The following is a 13,252-nucleotide window of genomic DNA, read 5'->3' as shown; positions in this document are numbered from 1 at the left end:
TGCCCCCGAGGAGCTTTCCAACCACCTCGGTGACTTCAGCCTGGGTGATGGGCGAGTTCGCCTCTGAGTCCCCAGCCTCTGCTTCCTCATCGGAAAACGTGGCAGTGGGATTGAGGAGACCCTCGAAGTACTTCTTCCACCACCCGACAACATCTAGTTGAGGTCAGCAGCTCCCCCCCTGCACTGTAAACAGTGTTGGTGAAGCACTGCTTCCCCCTCCTGAGGCGCCGAACGGTTTTCCAGAATCTCTTCGAGGACGACCAATCGTCCTTCTCCATGGCTTCTCCGAACTCCTCCCAGACCCGAGTTTTTGCCTCTGCGACCATGCGCGCTGCAGCACGCTTGGCCTGCCGGTACCTCTCGGCTGCCTCCGGAGTCCTACCAGCCAAAAAGGCCAGGTAGGTCTCCTTCTTCAGCTTGACGGCATCCCTTACTTCCGGGCGCCACCACCGGGTCAGGCACCAGAGACTTTACGGCCACAGCTGTGAACGGCCGCATTGACAATGGAGGAGGAGAACATGGTCCACTCGGACTCCATGTCTCCCACCTCCCTCGGGATCTGGGAGAAGCTCATCCGGAGGTGGGAGTTGAAGACCCCACTGACAGAGGGATCCAAAAGATGTTCCCAACAGACCCTCACCAGACGTTTGGGCCTGCTAGGTCTAATCGGTTGACAGCTCAGCCCCTCTCTTCACCCTAGTGTCCGAGACACGCGGCCGGAGATCAGATGATACAACTACAAAGTCGATCATCGACCTCCGGCCTAGAGTGTTTTGGTGCCACATGCACTTATGGACACCCTCGTGCTCGAACATGGTGTTCGTTATGGACAAACTGTAACTGGCACAGAAGTCAATAACAAAACACCACTCGGGTTCAGATCGGGGAGGCCGTTCTTCCCAATCACCCGTCCAGGTCTCACTGTCGCAGCCCACGTGGGCGTTGAAGTCCCCCAGTAGAACAATGGAGTCCCCGGTCGGGACACCATCGAGTACCCTTCCCAGGGATTCCAAAAAGGCCGGGTACTCTGCGCCGATGTTGGACCCGTAGGCCGAGACAATGGTGAGAGACCTGTCCCCAATCCGAAGGCGTAGGGACGTGACCTTCTCGTTCACTGGGGTAAACTCCAACACATGGTGGCTGAGCTGGGGGGCAATAAGCAAGCCCACCCCAGCCTGCCGCCTCTCCTCGTGGGCAACGCCAGAGAAGTGGATCGTCCAGCCTCTCTCCAGGAGTTGGGATCCAGAGCCCAAGCTGTGTGTGGAGGTGAGCCCGACTATATCTAGCCGGTACCTCTCAACCTCCCGCACAAGCTCAGGCTCCTTCCCCCCCAGCGAGGTGACATTCCATGTCCTAACAGCCAGAAGCTGTGGATGCGGACCAGGCCGCAGAGGCACCCCCCTCGACCGCCACCCAGTCCTCTCTGCATCCGACCCCTACGGATCCCTCTGCGGGTGGTGGGTCCACAGGAGGGCGGGCCCACGTCGTCCTTTTGGGCTAGACCCGGCCGGGCCCCGTGGGCAAAGGCCCGACCACCAAGCGCTCGCATTCAAGCCCCAGCCCCAGGCAATAGGAATATATTATTATTTATTTATTTAGTTGTAAAATGTTGATTTCCTAGCTTTGATCATCCATCCATCCATCCATTTTCAGAACCACTTGTTCCTGTTTTTCAGGGTTGCGGGGGTCTGCCATGTGCCTATCTCCAGCTGACACTGGGTGTAAGGTGGGGGTACACCCTGCACAGAGCACCAGTCCATCGCAGGGCAACACAGACACAGACAACCACTCACATTCACTCCTATGGGCAATTTAGAGACTTCAATCAACCTAACAGTCATCTTTTTGAATTGTGGGAGGAAGCCAGAGTACCCGGAGGGAACCCACGCAGCACAGAGAGAACATGCAAACTCCACAGGGCTTGAACCCAGGACCTTCTTGCTGTGAGGTGGACATGCTAAAGCTTGGATCATATTATATCAAAATTAACAAGTTATTTTTTGAAAGGAAAGACATATACATAAAAAGCAAGCGGTTGCCAAAACTGCAGAAGGCGACTATCTGCCTTAACCATTTGACATTAATGAAAACAAATCAAAGTGTCTCAGAACTGCGGAATATAAAATCTGATCCTAACCCCTGAAATCATTTCTCTTTTTTGGCCCAAACAAAACTAAACAATTTTTTTTAGATTGTTTGGGATGAAGGCACACATTTCTGAGATCTGTGGGCTTCAGTCTGGGTTGAGATGAGTACGAGTTTGCTCTGGAAGATAATGAACATTCTGTACATCTTATTCAGTCAGCACAGACATCATGTGCCCTCTACTTGGTTCACATGCACATATGTGCAGATCGTGCACACTTTTATCCAAGCGTGGATTAAGGATTTGTTTGATTTCAGTCGCTTCATTACAGAGATGGTTTGTTGTCTTCAGTGGTGCTTCCACATCACTTCAGCCATGTGCGACTCAGTGGGTCGTGAGGTTGCTCTGCTCTGTGTGTTGCCTGCACTCACTGGATTGTGTGATGTTTTCTATCCACAGTATGGCAGAAGCCCCCTACACTTGGCTGCTTACAAAGGCCACATCGAGGTTGTGCGTATCCTGCTCAAAGCTGGCTGTGACCTGGATATCCAAGATGATGTGAGTACATTCTGCTGCAGCGGACATTTTGGCACCTCTCATCTACTTCTAGCTACTCCTTCAATCACAGCTGTCAGATACTATTAGCATCTCTGTGTTTCCATGTAGACAATACACCCTAAAAGATCCAATATTGTAGTTAAATGGGCTCCATGGCCTTGAATGGGATGCTCTGGACTGTCCACTTATGATGGGTTCCCTGCTGATTCTGATAATCCAGCTCTGTGGTCAGTGAGCTCTGCAACAGACTCCAGCATATTCCCCAGGACAGGGAGGTCCAGGTCAGGAGGAGGGGAGAAGACGGGATCAGGGAGAGTGATGGAGGTCAGCCCCACTTCTCTCCCCCATCAGCACTACTACTGCCATCACCTTCCCTGTGCTTCCCTCTGCCTACATGTTCCTCTCATGGAAACCATTCGTCACTGGTCATTTCTCTCAGCGATTCAGTCAAACCTGTGCATGCCCCCCCACACTAATCGGCTCTGGGTGCAGGCATTCCACTAATGGCTTAACTTAAATGTGCTTACATGCTTACCCTGAGATTAACTGTCATATTAACAGCATCACCGCTTAGGGCAACTTTAATTCATACAATGTATTTGAGACATAATATTGTACAAAACCTAAAGCTTTTTTCAGCTTTAAACAGAAGAGAGAGTGTGGGGGTAGAGTGTGGGGGTTGCACCAAAGAAAATCTACCCACCAATGCTAAACTCTTATTTTGGCTACGTGCACCTTAAAGTGTTGACAGTCAGGTGTTTGATTATGCTGGGGTTACACACAGTCCCGACACGTTACCAATAGGCTTGGGCGGTAATATGGTAATTATGGTAATATAATGGTATCAGTTTCAATACCGTCATTAAAAAAATAAGCAATGCACTTCCCCGTGACTGCGTAGAGTCTGCTACACACACACAGGTGTCAGAGAGAGAGAGTGAGAACAGTGTAAAACAAGAGAAGCTTATTCAATTCAATTGCAGCTTTAACTCTTTGAATGAGTCTAAATTCTGTAAGTTGATCATTTAAACCGTAAAAGCTGTGCTTTTTAAGTGCTGTAAACGGCCAGCGTGAAATGGAAAAGAAGCGATCACTCCTCTCTACTGTCACTTGGCTCCATAGAGACACAAACACACACACACACACACACTGGTTTACGAGTTCAAACCGTTCAAACGTTTTGTAAGAAGGTTATGAGAAGAAAACATTCTTGACATTTTAAATAAAAGAATAAGGATGTGTATTTTGACTAATCTGTTTTTTTCTCCAAAATATGATCTCTATGTATTAAAATTAAAAGGAGTTAAGTGCATAATTACATCCCAATCTTTGATTTGAATTTTTGACCCGTGCCATTTTTCTTCATGCGTCGTACGCGAAGTTGAAGTGTGTGATACAGTCACGAATATAAATTCCTGGCATTTGTTATGTGTTTGGGCTCTGTCTAACCCCAGCATTAGCATTATTACATGGCTGATAGAAAGCAGTCAGCTTGATATGAGAGGTAAAGGGGAACGTCTTTCACTGTGGTACAGGTTGTCAAAGTAATGCCATTTAAAATGTATACTATTCCTAAATATTCATCTTTAAGCTGTTTTGGACCAAAAGAAGAAAGTTGGTGGAGAGCCTGACTTTAATGTCCTAAGATAAGCTTGTAATTTTATGTAATGGTTTTTTTCATCAAGTAGAAAAGATCAATCCATCTGCAAACAGAAAAAGTCATTCAGTCATTCATTGTTCCTATCACAGTTAGCAGGTATACAAACACTGTTCCTCTCAAACGCTCTGCCATCCCTGAATATCTTGAACCCCAGATCTGATCTTCAGCAACTTCATCTGTAATAATCATGGTCATGGTTTGGAAATTTTAAAAATAAAATAAAAAATGTAGCAAAAACATTGTAATTGTTAAAGTTCAAATTTGGGGCTCCAAGATTTTTTTCTGTGCATCTGTATTTTTTCTGAGACTGTACTGCATTTTGTCTGCTTTTCTGTTGTTTTTGTGACGCTACAGTTTGTGTTGTTGTGCGTGTTGTTGTGCAGGGGGAACAGACAGCGCTGCAACGGGCTGCTATGGTGGGAAACACTAACGTCATCAGCTCTCTCATCCAGGAGGGATGTGCACTGGACAGACAAGACAAGGTGCAGGTCATCAGGCACACACACCTCATAGTGACATCCACAGAAAAGCCTGCATCTGCAGTCTGCTTTACCTCATAACTGCAACTTTACTGTTGGAGGAAAAATGAGCAGGACCCTCATTTATTAAACATTGCCTAGAATTCATAGTAAAGGTGAACGTGTGCAGAAAATCTAAAAATGTGTTGCGCCAAAAAATATTCTGATTTATAAAAGTGTGTCTGTGGTCCCGTGTAGCGTCATCTAGTGCTGTGAGCAATGGAGAAAATTTTATATCACGATATAGGTAGATTAATATCCTGATAACGAAATATATCCCAATATAGTATTTCTTCCTTGAAATTACATGAAATGAATGAAAAATGTTGCTGTATATAAAATTGTTTCTGTAAATAAACTGGTAACATGACCTTTTCCTAGTTCTCAGTACCCTTAGGATTTCGCGACCAATATCTGCGATTGTTAAAAATGTTCCAATTTGCTAAAAAGCTTGATTTTGCCGCAGCTTTTTCCAAATATTGTTTCAAAAGTTGTGACTTAAGCTACTTATTTTTTATAATAAAGTTTTGTTATTTTCAATAACATTGAATAGAGTGGTCAATTTAAAAATAAAAAAAACCTGATTGCTTTTCAATTCTTTAATTTTAATACAGAAAAGAGCAGAACAATTTACCAAGATATGGATAATTTCAATCACAGTGTAAAGGTTTTGTGCAGAGAATATTACACAGCGTATCAGTGATTGTGTAAGTTTTTAACACTAGAAAAAAAACATTTCCCATTAAAAATGGTACTTGTTTTTTAAGAATCTTCTCAATGAATGAATATTTGTGATTCTTGCTACATATACTGTTGTCACGAATTCTGAATTGTAAATTTGTATGTGAAAATGCCACCAGGGGGCACCAACTGTAACTGTAGTGAATTTTACTTGTAAACTCCATCAAAGATCATATATGATAATAAATGTTTGGTTAGGTTATATTCTTTAAAGGTAAATTAACTTTTCCATTTGTGAGACACGTTTGAAATGATTTTGCTATGAAGAGTCATATTGGCTGTAGTGGGACAGTTTCTAACCAGACTAATTGATGATTCCGGTCGTTCCGGGGGACCCAATCTGGCCCAAAAAAGCAGCGTTCCACCTTTCTGCATCTTTGCTAAACTAAACTCTGAGCATGGCCCGACCGCTGTAAAATTATGTAGAATTAGACTGGGATCTGATCTGACCAGCCCATCCCGGTGGTTGACAGTGGCCGCCGGCTTCAGTAGCTAATGGTGGCTACACAAGGCGGACATACTTTAGTCACGTGGACCGGGACCAGCTTGCTCCTCTAACGGTGCTGTAAACTAATATCTCTGGGTGACGTAAACATGCTACTGCAAAGTAGCAGTGTTGCTGTGAGTATATTAGCCTGCTTCATGATATGTTAGCAATAGAGTGGGACCAAGACCACACACATTAAATTAGTGATATAAACGATAGAGGGTTATATTGTACGGTAGACATTTTTATATCGCACTAGGATACATATCGTTCCATCGCACACCATCAGCATCATCACTAAAAAATGTAGAGCAAGTTAGACACTGCTGTATTCAGCGTGAATGCTACAGAGCAAATTGTGGCAGAGGTGAAGAAAAAGCATCTGATCTGAAGGTGGAGAGAGGAGACCTTATGATATACTTGTGTTTTATTCTTTTAAAGTCGCTTTGTGTTCCAACAAAAGACATCCTGTGGACACCTTTGGCCCAAGTACGCCAAAAATTCTATTATTTCATCATACAATTATGAAAATTGACACAGAAGTAGACCATGACAAGACAAGTAAAAAATATTACTAAGACCACAACAAAAAACACACAGGAAGTCCAGAATCTTGAATTGAAAAATGAAAATTGCAAAATTGCTATTTTCGCTCACGTTGTATTTCTTCTAGGATGTTTCACTGACGGGATTCAAAATTGCTGGAGATCATCTAGAGAAGTAGGACACCGAAAGTGATCCATGGATTTTTGATAACTTTTACGGTGTTTGCAGGGCGGAGCCATGAATTTTGTGCAAATATGACAAAATATTACATTTTTGGAAAATGCTCCCATTTGCACATACAAACTCTGATTTGTGTCAAATGTGAATCAGTTGTTAAACCCCTGGCCCTAAACCAGCTCAGTGTGGAAAAACGGACATTGACGCGTTAGCGCCCCCTACAGAGTGAAGAGAATTTAATATGAGACAAATGTCCTATTTTAGCACACTTTTCCTTGGGCGTTTCACTGACGGGTTTGCTGGAGATCATCTAGACAAGTGGGACATCAAAAGTTATCTATAAATTTTTGATTAAAAAAAAAAAAAAATCAAAAATGTTTGGAATTTTTCATGAACTTCTGTTTTGGCCTCTTGACCAAAAAAGTCAATGAGACGCATGCTTTATTGGGCAAAGGCGGCGCGGCAAAGGCGAGGGCCGTTTATCGCCACTTGCGGCTATATTTCCATTTATTTACTATTAGGGTCAAAAGGCCTGGAGGCCGTAGGAACCTATTGTTCTTGCTTTTTGTCTGTATTATTATTATTATTATTATTCCTTTTTGGTTTTGCCCCTTACAGGGCTCTACACTAGCACTTTTCCAGTGGTGGCACTGGTGTGACTAAATTTCTCAGTTGGTCACACCAGCACAGAATTTGGTCTGCAACCTTTACTCTCAAAGGAACCATTTTACCTCATCTCACTTGGATTAAAGTCCTCCTGGAGTCGAAAAAATACCTTCTTAATAAAGACAATACAGTGTATTTAATTCTATACAGTTAAAATTATATAGAATATTGGTTTATTTTGATTTGATTTTTATTGATCATGTAAATGGCAACAGTTTAAAGTAAAATAAATTTGCATAATGAAATAAAACAGTATCTTGCATCTTCAAATTCTTACGCATCTCAGTTTACATGAACTCAATGTTATATGAAGAAGATTTTTTCTTTAGTAAATGTATTTGAAAGGCAACAAAAAGTAACTTCAATTTGATAACACATGATCATGTGGTTAACACATGCTAATTGTTCATTTCTTGCCACACATAAAGCATTAATATTTAACCGGCAATTCTTCCAGAATTGTGTTTTTGTTAGTTAAATTATCTTACCAGGGATTTAAAACTTAAGGTTAGTCACAGATGCAGGAAAGTTGATGGTCTGTAGATGTTGCAGGAGGTGAAGTAGGAAGGTGCTGAGTCATTGCACAAAGTGGATTATTTTTACATTAATTTGTTATATCTTGATTTTATTTGTCATTAATCATTAATAGCCTCTGTAAAAAAAAAAAATGTATTTATTTCAATAGTTTTTTTTAATAAAGCTATACAGAGCCATTGCATAAGAGTCAAAGGGCCACATTAGGCTCCAGAGCCGTAGGTTGCAGACCCCTGCCCTGAGAGAACCACAGCTGAACATCTGTCCTGGCATCATAGTCCATCAGTTCTGGCCCCTCCATGCTGATTCTGATGAGGTCTTCCTCTTTGGTGTGGAATAGTGTATGTGCTGCGCGTGTACGCTCTCCTCTTTCTGCTTGGAGCCCAACATGCACTCCGTCACTATGCCCGGTGAGCTCAGCGCACTCACCAAAATTTGCACCCGCCTTCTGAACAAATAGATAATTTGGCGTAGTGAAAAAAATTGGTAAAAAAATGTGCGCACGGCGCGCAAAACCTCACAGAAACTGTAATCGAACTGCATGACCAGCAGGTTTGTCCGATTCATACGAAATTCGCCACATGTATTATTGACCCACAGATCCCCTTTGATCTCTAATTTGACCCCCTGAACATACCAAGTCTCACCAAAAATTGCACGCACCTTAGGGTTGGAAAATAATTTGATAATTTAGCAAATTAAAAAAAATCAGTAAATAGATGCGTGCACGGCGCGCATTACAAACTTAACGCAAACTTAACGGCCATCTTGGGTTAATGGCGTATTGCTATTGCGCAAACTTGTCTGAGGGGCTTCACTCGATTCGCTTCAAACTCGGCCAGAACACTTAGGACCCACTGAAGATTAAAAATCATCGAAAGAATTTGCGTATCGCTAACGGTTTGGTTGTGGCGAGACTGGTGTCATTTAGCATGCCATAATAGAAAAATGCATATAACTCTCAAATGCAAAGTTCAAACTGCTTCATATTTCATACACATGTTGACTGTCCATCCCTAAACAAGACTCAGTGTCAAAATTACCCATCATGCCTTGCATTCTCAGAGGGCGCCGCTTTGTGTGGCTTCCGATGCTAACAGCTCTAGCAGAAAGACGTTGTGTTGACTTCAAAATAGTATTGAAGGAATCTTATAAGATGGGAGCAGGTGGGTGATGGAGAAAAAATATTCTGTGATCAGTGGGAGGGGCCTATAATGTCACCGGAAAATTCTTCGCCATCACATTCTAAATGCTGTATCTTGCCTTTTTTTCAATGGATTCGCATCAAATTCACTGAGATTGATTTTTAACTGGTTTACCCTTTCGTACTGGGTTTTTCGACCGGCGCCATTTTTCACGTCATAATAGAAAAAAACGTTATAACTCTCATATACAATGCTCAAAGAGCCTCATATTTGATACACATCTTCAGCCCTAAACGAGAATCCATGTGAAAATTGCCCATCATGCTTTGCATTCTGAGATGACGCACGCCTTACTAGAAAACCGCAATAACTCTCATGTACAAAGTTCGAACAGTCTCATATTTGATACACATTAGTTACTGACCCAGGCCCCTCCTTCACTCACGACTTTAATTGAATTTGTATTTGATGAAGTCTTGGAGGAATTTAAAATCCAGCTGGCTTTACATTAGTGTCTGCTCTGACTCTCTGAACCTGAGCAAGGCTTTTAATGCCCTCTGACGATCTGCTGTGTTGGAGCAGGGAAACATTTGGCAGCTGTTGGATTTGTGTCTGCATTGTTAATACACAGCTTTCGTTTTGGTAGGATGGTAACACTGCTCTCCATGAGGTGTCCTGGCATGGCTTCAGTCAGTCTGTCAAACTGCTGGTGAAGGCTGGAGCCAACGTGCATGCCAAGAACAAGGTGAGCTATTAGTCCTGACTATCAGCAGGGTTAGCAAAGCTGGATGCTACTATCACATTTATCATCACAGATATAGTAAAAAAGTGTAGTGTACAGTGTAACCCTGAACCTTTAGTTTATAGACTTGGAAGGTTTTTGGGTAATGAAGAGCAAATTATGTTTCTGTGCTTGGAAGAGAAGATCAACAATTTGAACTTAACAAACATTAGAAAAAGTTGCCTAAAGTCCTCCTAAGGCCACTAAAACCAATAACTGGAGTTGATGTCCTTGTTATCTGACGTTTGTGTTGCTTTTGTCTCTAGGCAGGAAACACAGCTCTCCATCTTGCGTGTCAGAATGGTCACGCACAGAGCTCCAAGGTTCTGCTCCTGGGCGGCTCCAGGCCTGACAGCAAGAACCATGTAAGTGTAGCAGGAGAATGATATACAGTAAGGCTGTGTTTGAAATGTCACACTCCATGCTATACACTACAAACTCAATGAGTATATACTGTCTATTATATAATATAGCAGGGTTCTCACCAGGAATTTTTCACAGCATAGGGGAATTGCGTGGCAAGCGACCATGCGTGACCAGTGCAGAAAATTTTTAAATGTATAACTCTCTGAGGGCCAAATTTAGTGAAGTAAAGCTAAAGTTTTTTTTGTTTTTATCTTTGTTCCAGCCTTACTTTAAAGCTAAAAGTTATTTATTGAATTGGTGAAGGTTATAATAATGTAGTTAGAGTTACTCATGCTAGGTATAGGTCCTCCACTAATAAATATTCACACTGTATAGGCAAGAAATAACATTTTATTCCAAAGCCTGTTCCAGGACAATTTTACATTCCTGCTTGCAATGCATCATGGGGCAGTTGAGTATGACGAGTGTGCCTGGCGTGCAAAAATGTCCCCATATAGTATACATCTGTGTATTTCTCATGTACTCAATCTTTTCATACTATCTCATGTGAACGCACTACATACTCATTTTGACGTCAAACTTAGTATGAATAGTACGTTAGTGTGACATTTACAACACAGCCTAAGTGTGGAGAATTAAAGAGAGGCCATCCTAAACCTAGTGTGCCTACTACATCGATGGCTATCAATATTTAGTGCAGTATTAATAGACAAATGTTTTTTTTTTTTTTTTTTTTTTTTTTTTCTTTTTTTTTTTTTTTTTTTTTCTTGTCTGCACATGCTTTCGAAGGTTAACACTACAAGAAGTGCAATCTTTTGACAGCAATACATATTTTATTATTGCAATTAAATAAATTTATTTATTTCATTGCATAATTGTGACCGTCACCAGCCCTCCCTAGGGAAGGGTAAGAAATACTTTATTAAAGGGAGGATGTAAAAAAGAGAGGGCAGTGTTACACCAAGGTGAGGGGTTGGAGGGGGGTGGGGAAGTTAGCAGGGAAGAGGGATACAAGATAGGATATGGAATGGGTGAGGAATAGTTTTAAGTGATGCAATGTGAAATTGTGGTTGTGTATATTGTGTTTATTGTTGTGTTGTCAAGCCAGTTTGGTGACCAGTGTGTGGTTTAGGAATAATGGTGGTGGCTGTGAACAGAGGAAGAGGTGAGTGGAAATTCCATAAAACAGGTATTTGGGAACAACGTGTCTAAGGTTGAGCCCAGTATGAGTGTTATCCCACAGCCCAAGGCCAGTGCATCCATGACAAATGTATTTCCAAGTACCGCCACTGCAAAACCCAAGAGCCGCCCCCGGGCCCGAAGAAGCAGTCAGGCCAGCAGCAAGAGCAGGCAGCCTAAGGGCCCCCGGCGACCACCCCACGGCCAAGCAGTCCCCCGAACGCCCCCAAGATCCCAAGCCGAGAGGCAGCCATCGCCCCCCCATACACACCCGAGAAAGCCCCAAGGAGCCAAGGACCCAGCGCACCACGCCACCGATCCCACCCCCAACCCCCAGACCCCCCACCCCATCGACCCCCCCACCCCCCCACCCCACCCCCGCGCCCAACCCCCCGAGGGAGGGCCCCGAGAACTCCCTGCCCGAGGCCCCAGCGGAGGAGCCGAAGCCCACACCCAGCAGACGACCAGAACCGCGCCGAACAGGCAGCCAGTGGGCACCCGCCGGCGAGCCCAGAGCCAGCAGGGGCCCGACCCCAGGCCAGAAGGACCCGGAACGGATGCAGCACCAGGAGCAGCCCGCCCAGGGAGGACGACCACACCCCAAGCCGCATAAGGCACCAGGGGGCCGCTGGGAGTCTCCCCGCCGGCCCCCAGGCACCCCAACCTAGCCCCCCACGGCGCCCCAGATCACCCTTCACTGATGCCGCCCGCGCCACGAGCTTCAGTTCTTTTTTTTTTTTTTTTTAAAGCCAGGGCCCCCTCCAAGGGCCAAGCCAGACCGCCCCGCCGGGATGTGGCCCCCTATTCCGGCCCCCGACACCCTACCTCACGGGGCACTGCCCAAGCAGGGGCCGTACCAGTAGGTACGCAAGGGCGCGGCACGCGCCACCCGCCCCGAAAGACCCCCGCCAGGACCGGCCCGGCCAGCAGGCCAAGCACCCCGGGCCCCAGGAGCACCCCCCGGGACCAGGACCCCCCAAGGGCAAGCCCCCGGGCCAAGCCCCCCGGGACGCACTCCCCACCCCCGCCCGGGACCCGGCCACGGCCCAGCAGGACCGCACAGCCCCGGACAGCCCACGGCCAGCAGCCCAGGGCCCGCCGCCCCCCGGACAGCGCCAGCCACGGAGCAGCGCCCCCCGCCGGCCCGCGAGCAACCGGCGATCCCCACCGCGGGGACGGAGGCACCCCAATGGCACACATCAAGTGCGGGACAGCAGCCCCCAGCCAAAGATGCCCCGGACCCACCCACCAGTCCGCAAACGGCAGGATAGACCCACCAGGCGGCCGACAGCAACCTCCACCACCGGAACAGCTAGCGCCGCCCCCCAGTAAACAGCATCACCCCGAGGCGCCAAGCAACCCCGCCCCAACCCCGGCGAGGACACCAGCACCCCCCCAGCACACCCACCCCCCAAACCGGCGAGGCAGGCCGCCCCGGGCCCGCACACCGCGGGGCCCGCCCCCAAGGCCACCAGGAGACAAAGCAAGCGCCAAGCCACACCCAAGGGGGAGAGGCACCCCCGCGCCCCACCCGGCCGACACAGCCCGGAAAGACCCCGCAAGGAGAGACCCCGGCAAAGCCCCCCCGAGACCCACCGCCACGCCCGACCGCACCATCTTGATGTGCTTTTGCTCTATGCAGTGGCCCAGCCACCAACAGAGGGGCCAGGCCCCCACCGGAGAGGCCCAAATATGTGTACCAACCCACCACCCTGTTATGGTGCCTCTCCATTCCCCAATGGAGAGGCACTTCCCGATCCCCTGTGTGAATGTGTGTGTTTGGTGAATGTATGGGGTGTAATTAAAAG

The 13,252-nt window shown here is 46.0% G+C and overlaps 1 protein-coding gene across 6 annotated transcripts in view; it reads left to right on the top strand.

Moving 5' to 3' along the window:
* The window catches only part of ankrd6b (ankyrin repeat domain 6b), an 85,115-nt gene that overhangs the window by 48,648 nt on the left and 23,215 nt on the right, over nucleotides 1-13,252 (top strand). For 4 of the 6 annotated variants that reach the window (XM_028440156.1, XM_028440157.1, XM_028440153.1 and 1 more), the window contains 4 exons: nucleotides 2,546-2,644; nucleotides 4,688-4,786; nucleotides 9,765-9,863; nucleotides 10,166-10,264. In XM_028440156.1, coding sequence (XP_028295957.1) covers nucleotides 2,546-2,644; nucleotides 4,688-4,786; nucleotides 9,765-9,863; nucleotides 10,166-10,264 — 396 coding nt within the window. Of the gene's footprint in view, nucleotides 1-2,545; nucleotides 2,645-2,752; nucleotides 2,969-4,687; nucleotides 4,787-9,764; nucleotides 9,864-10,165; nucleotides 10,265-13,252 lie in introns of all 6 variants that reach the window. The other 2 variants (XM_028440158.1, XM_028440159.1) reach the window with 2 other exon arrangements.

The sequence above is a fragment of the Gouania willdenowi genome, chromosome 24, assembly GCF_900634775.1.
Source record: "Gouania willdenowi chromosome 24, fGouWil2.1, whole genome shotgun sequence".
Classification (NCBI taxonomy): domain Eukaryota; kingdom Metazoa; phylum Chordata; class Actinopteri; order Blenniiformes; family Gobiesocidae; genus Gouania; species Gouania willdenowi.
This window is presented reverse-complemented; position numbering and strand designations above follow the sequence as displayed.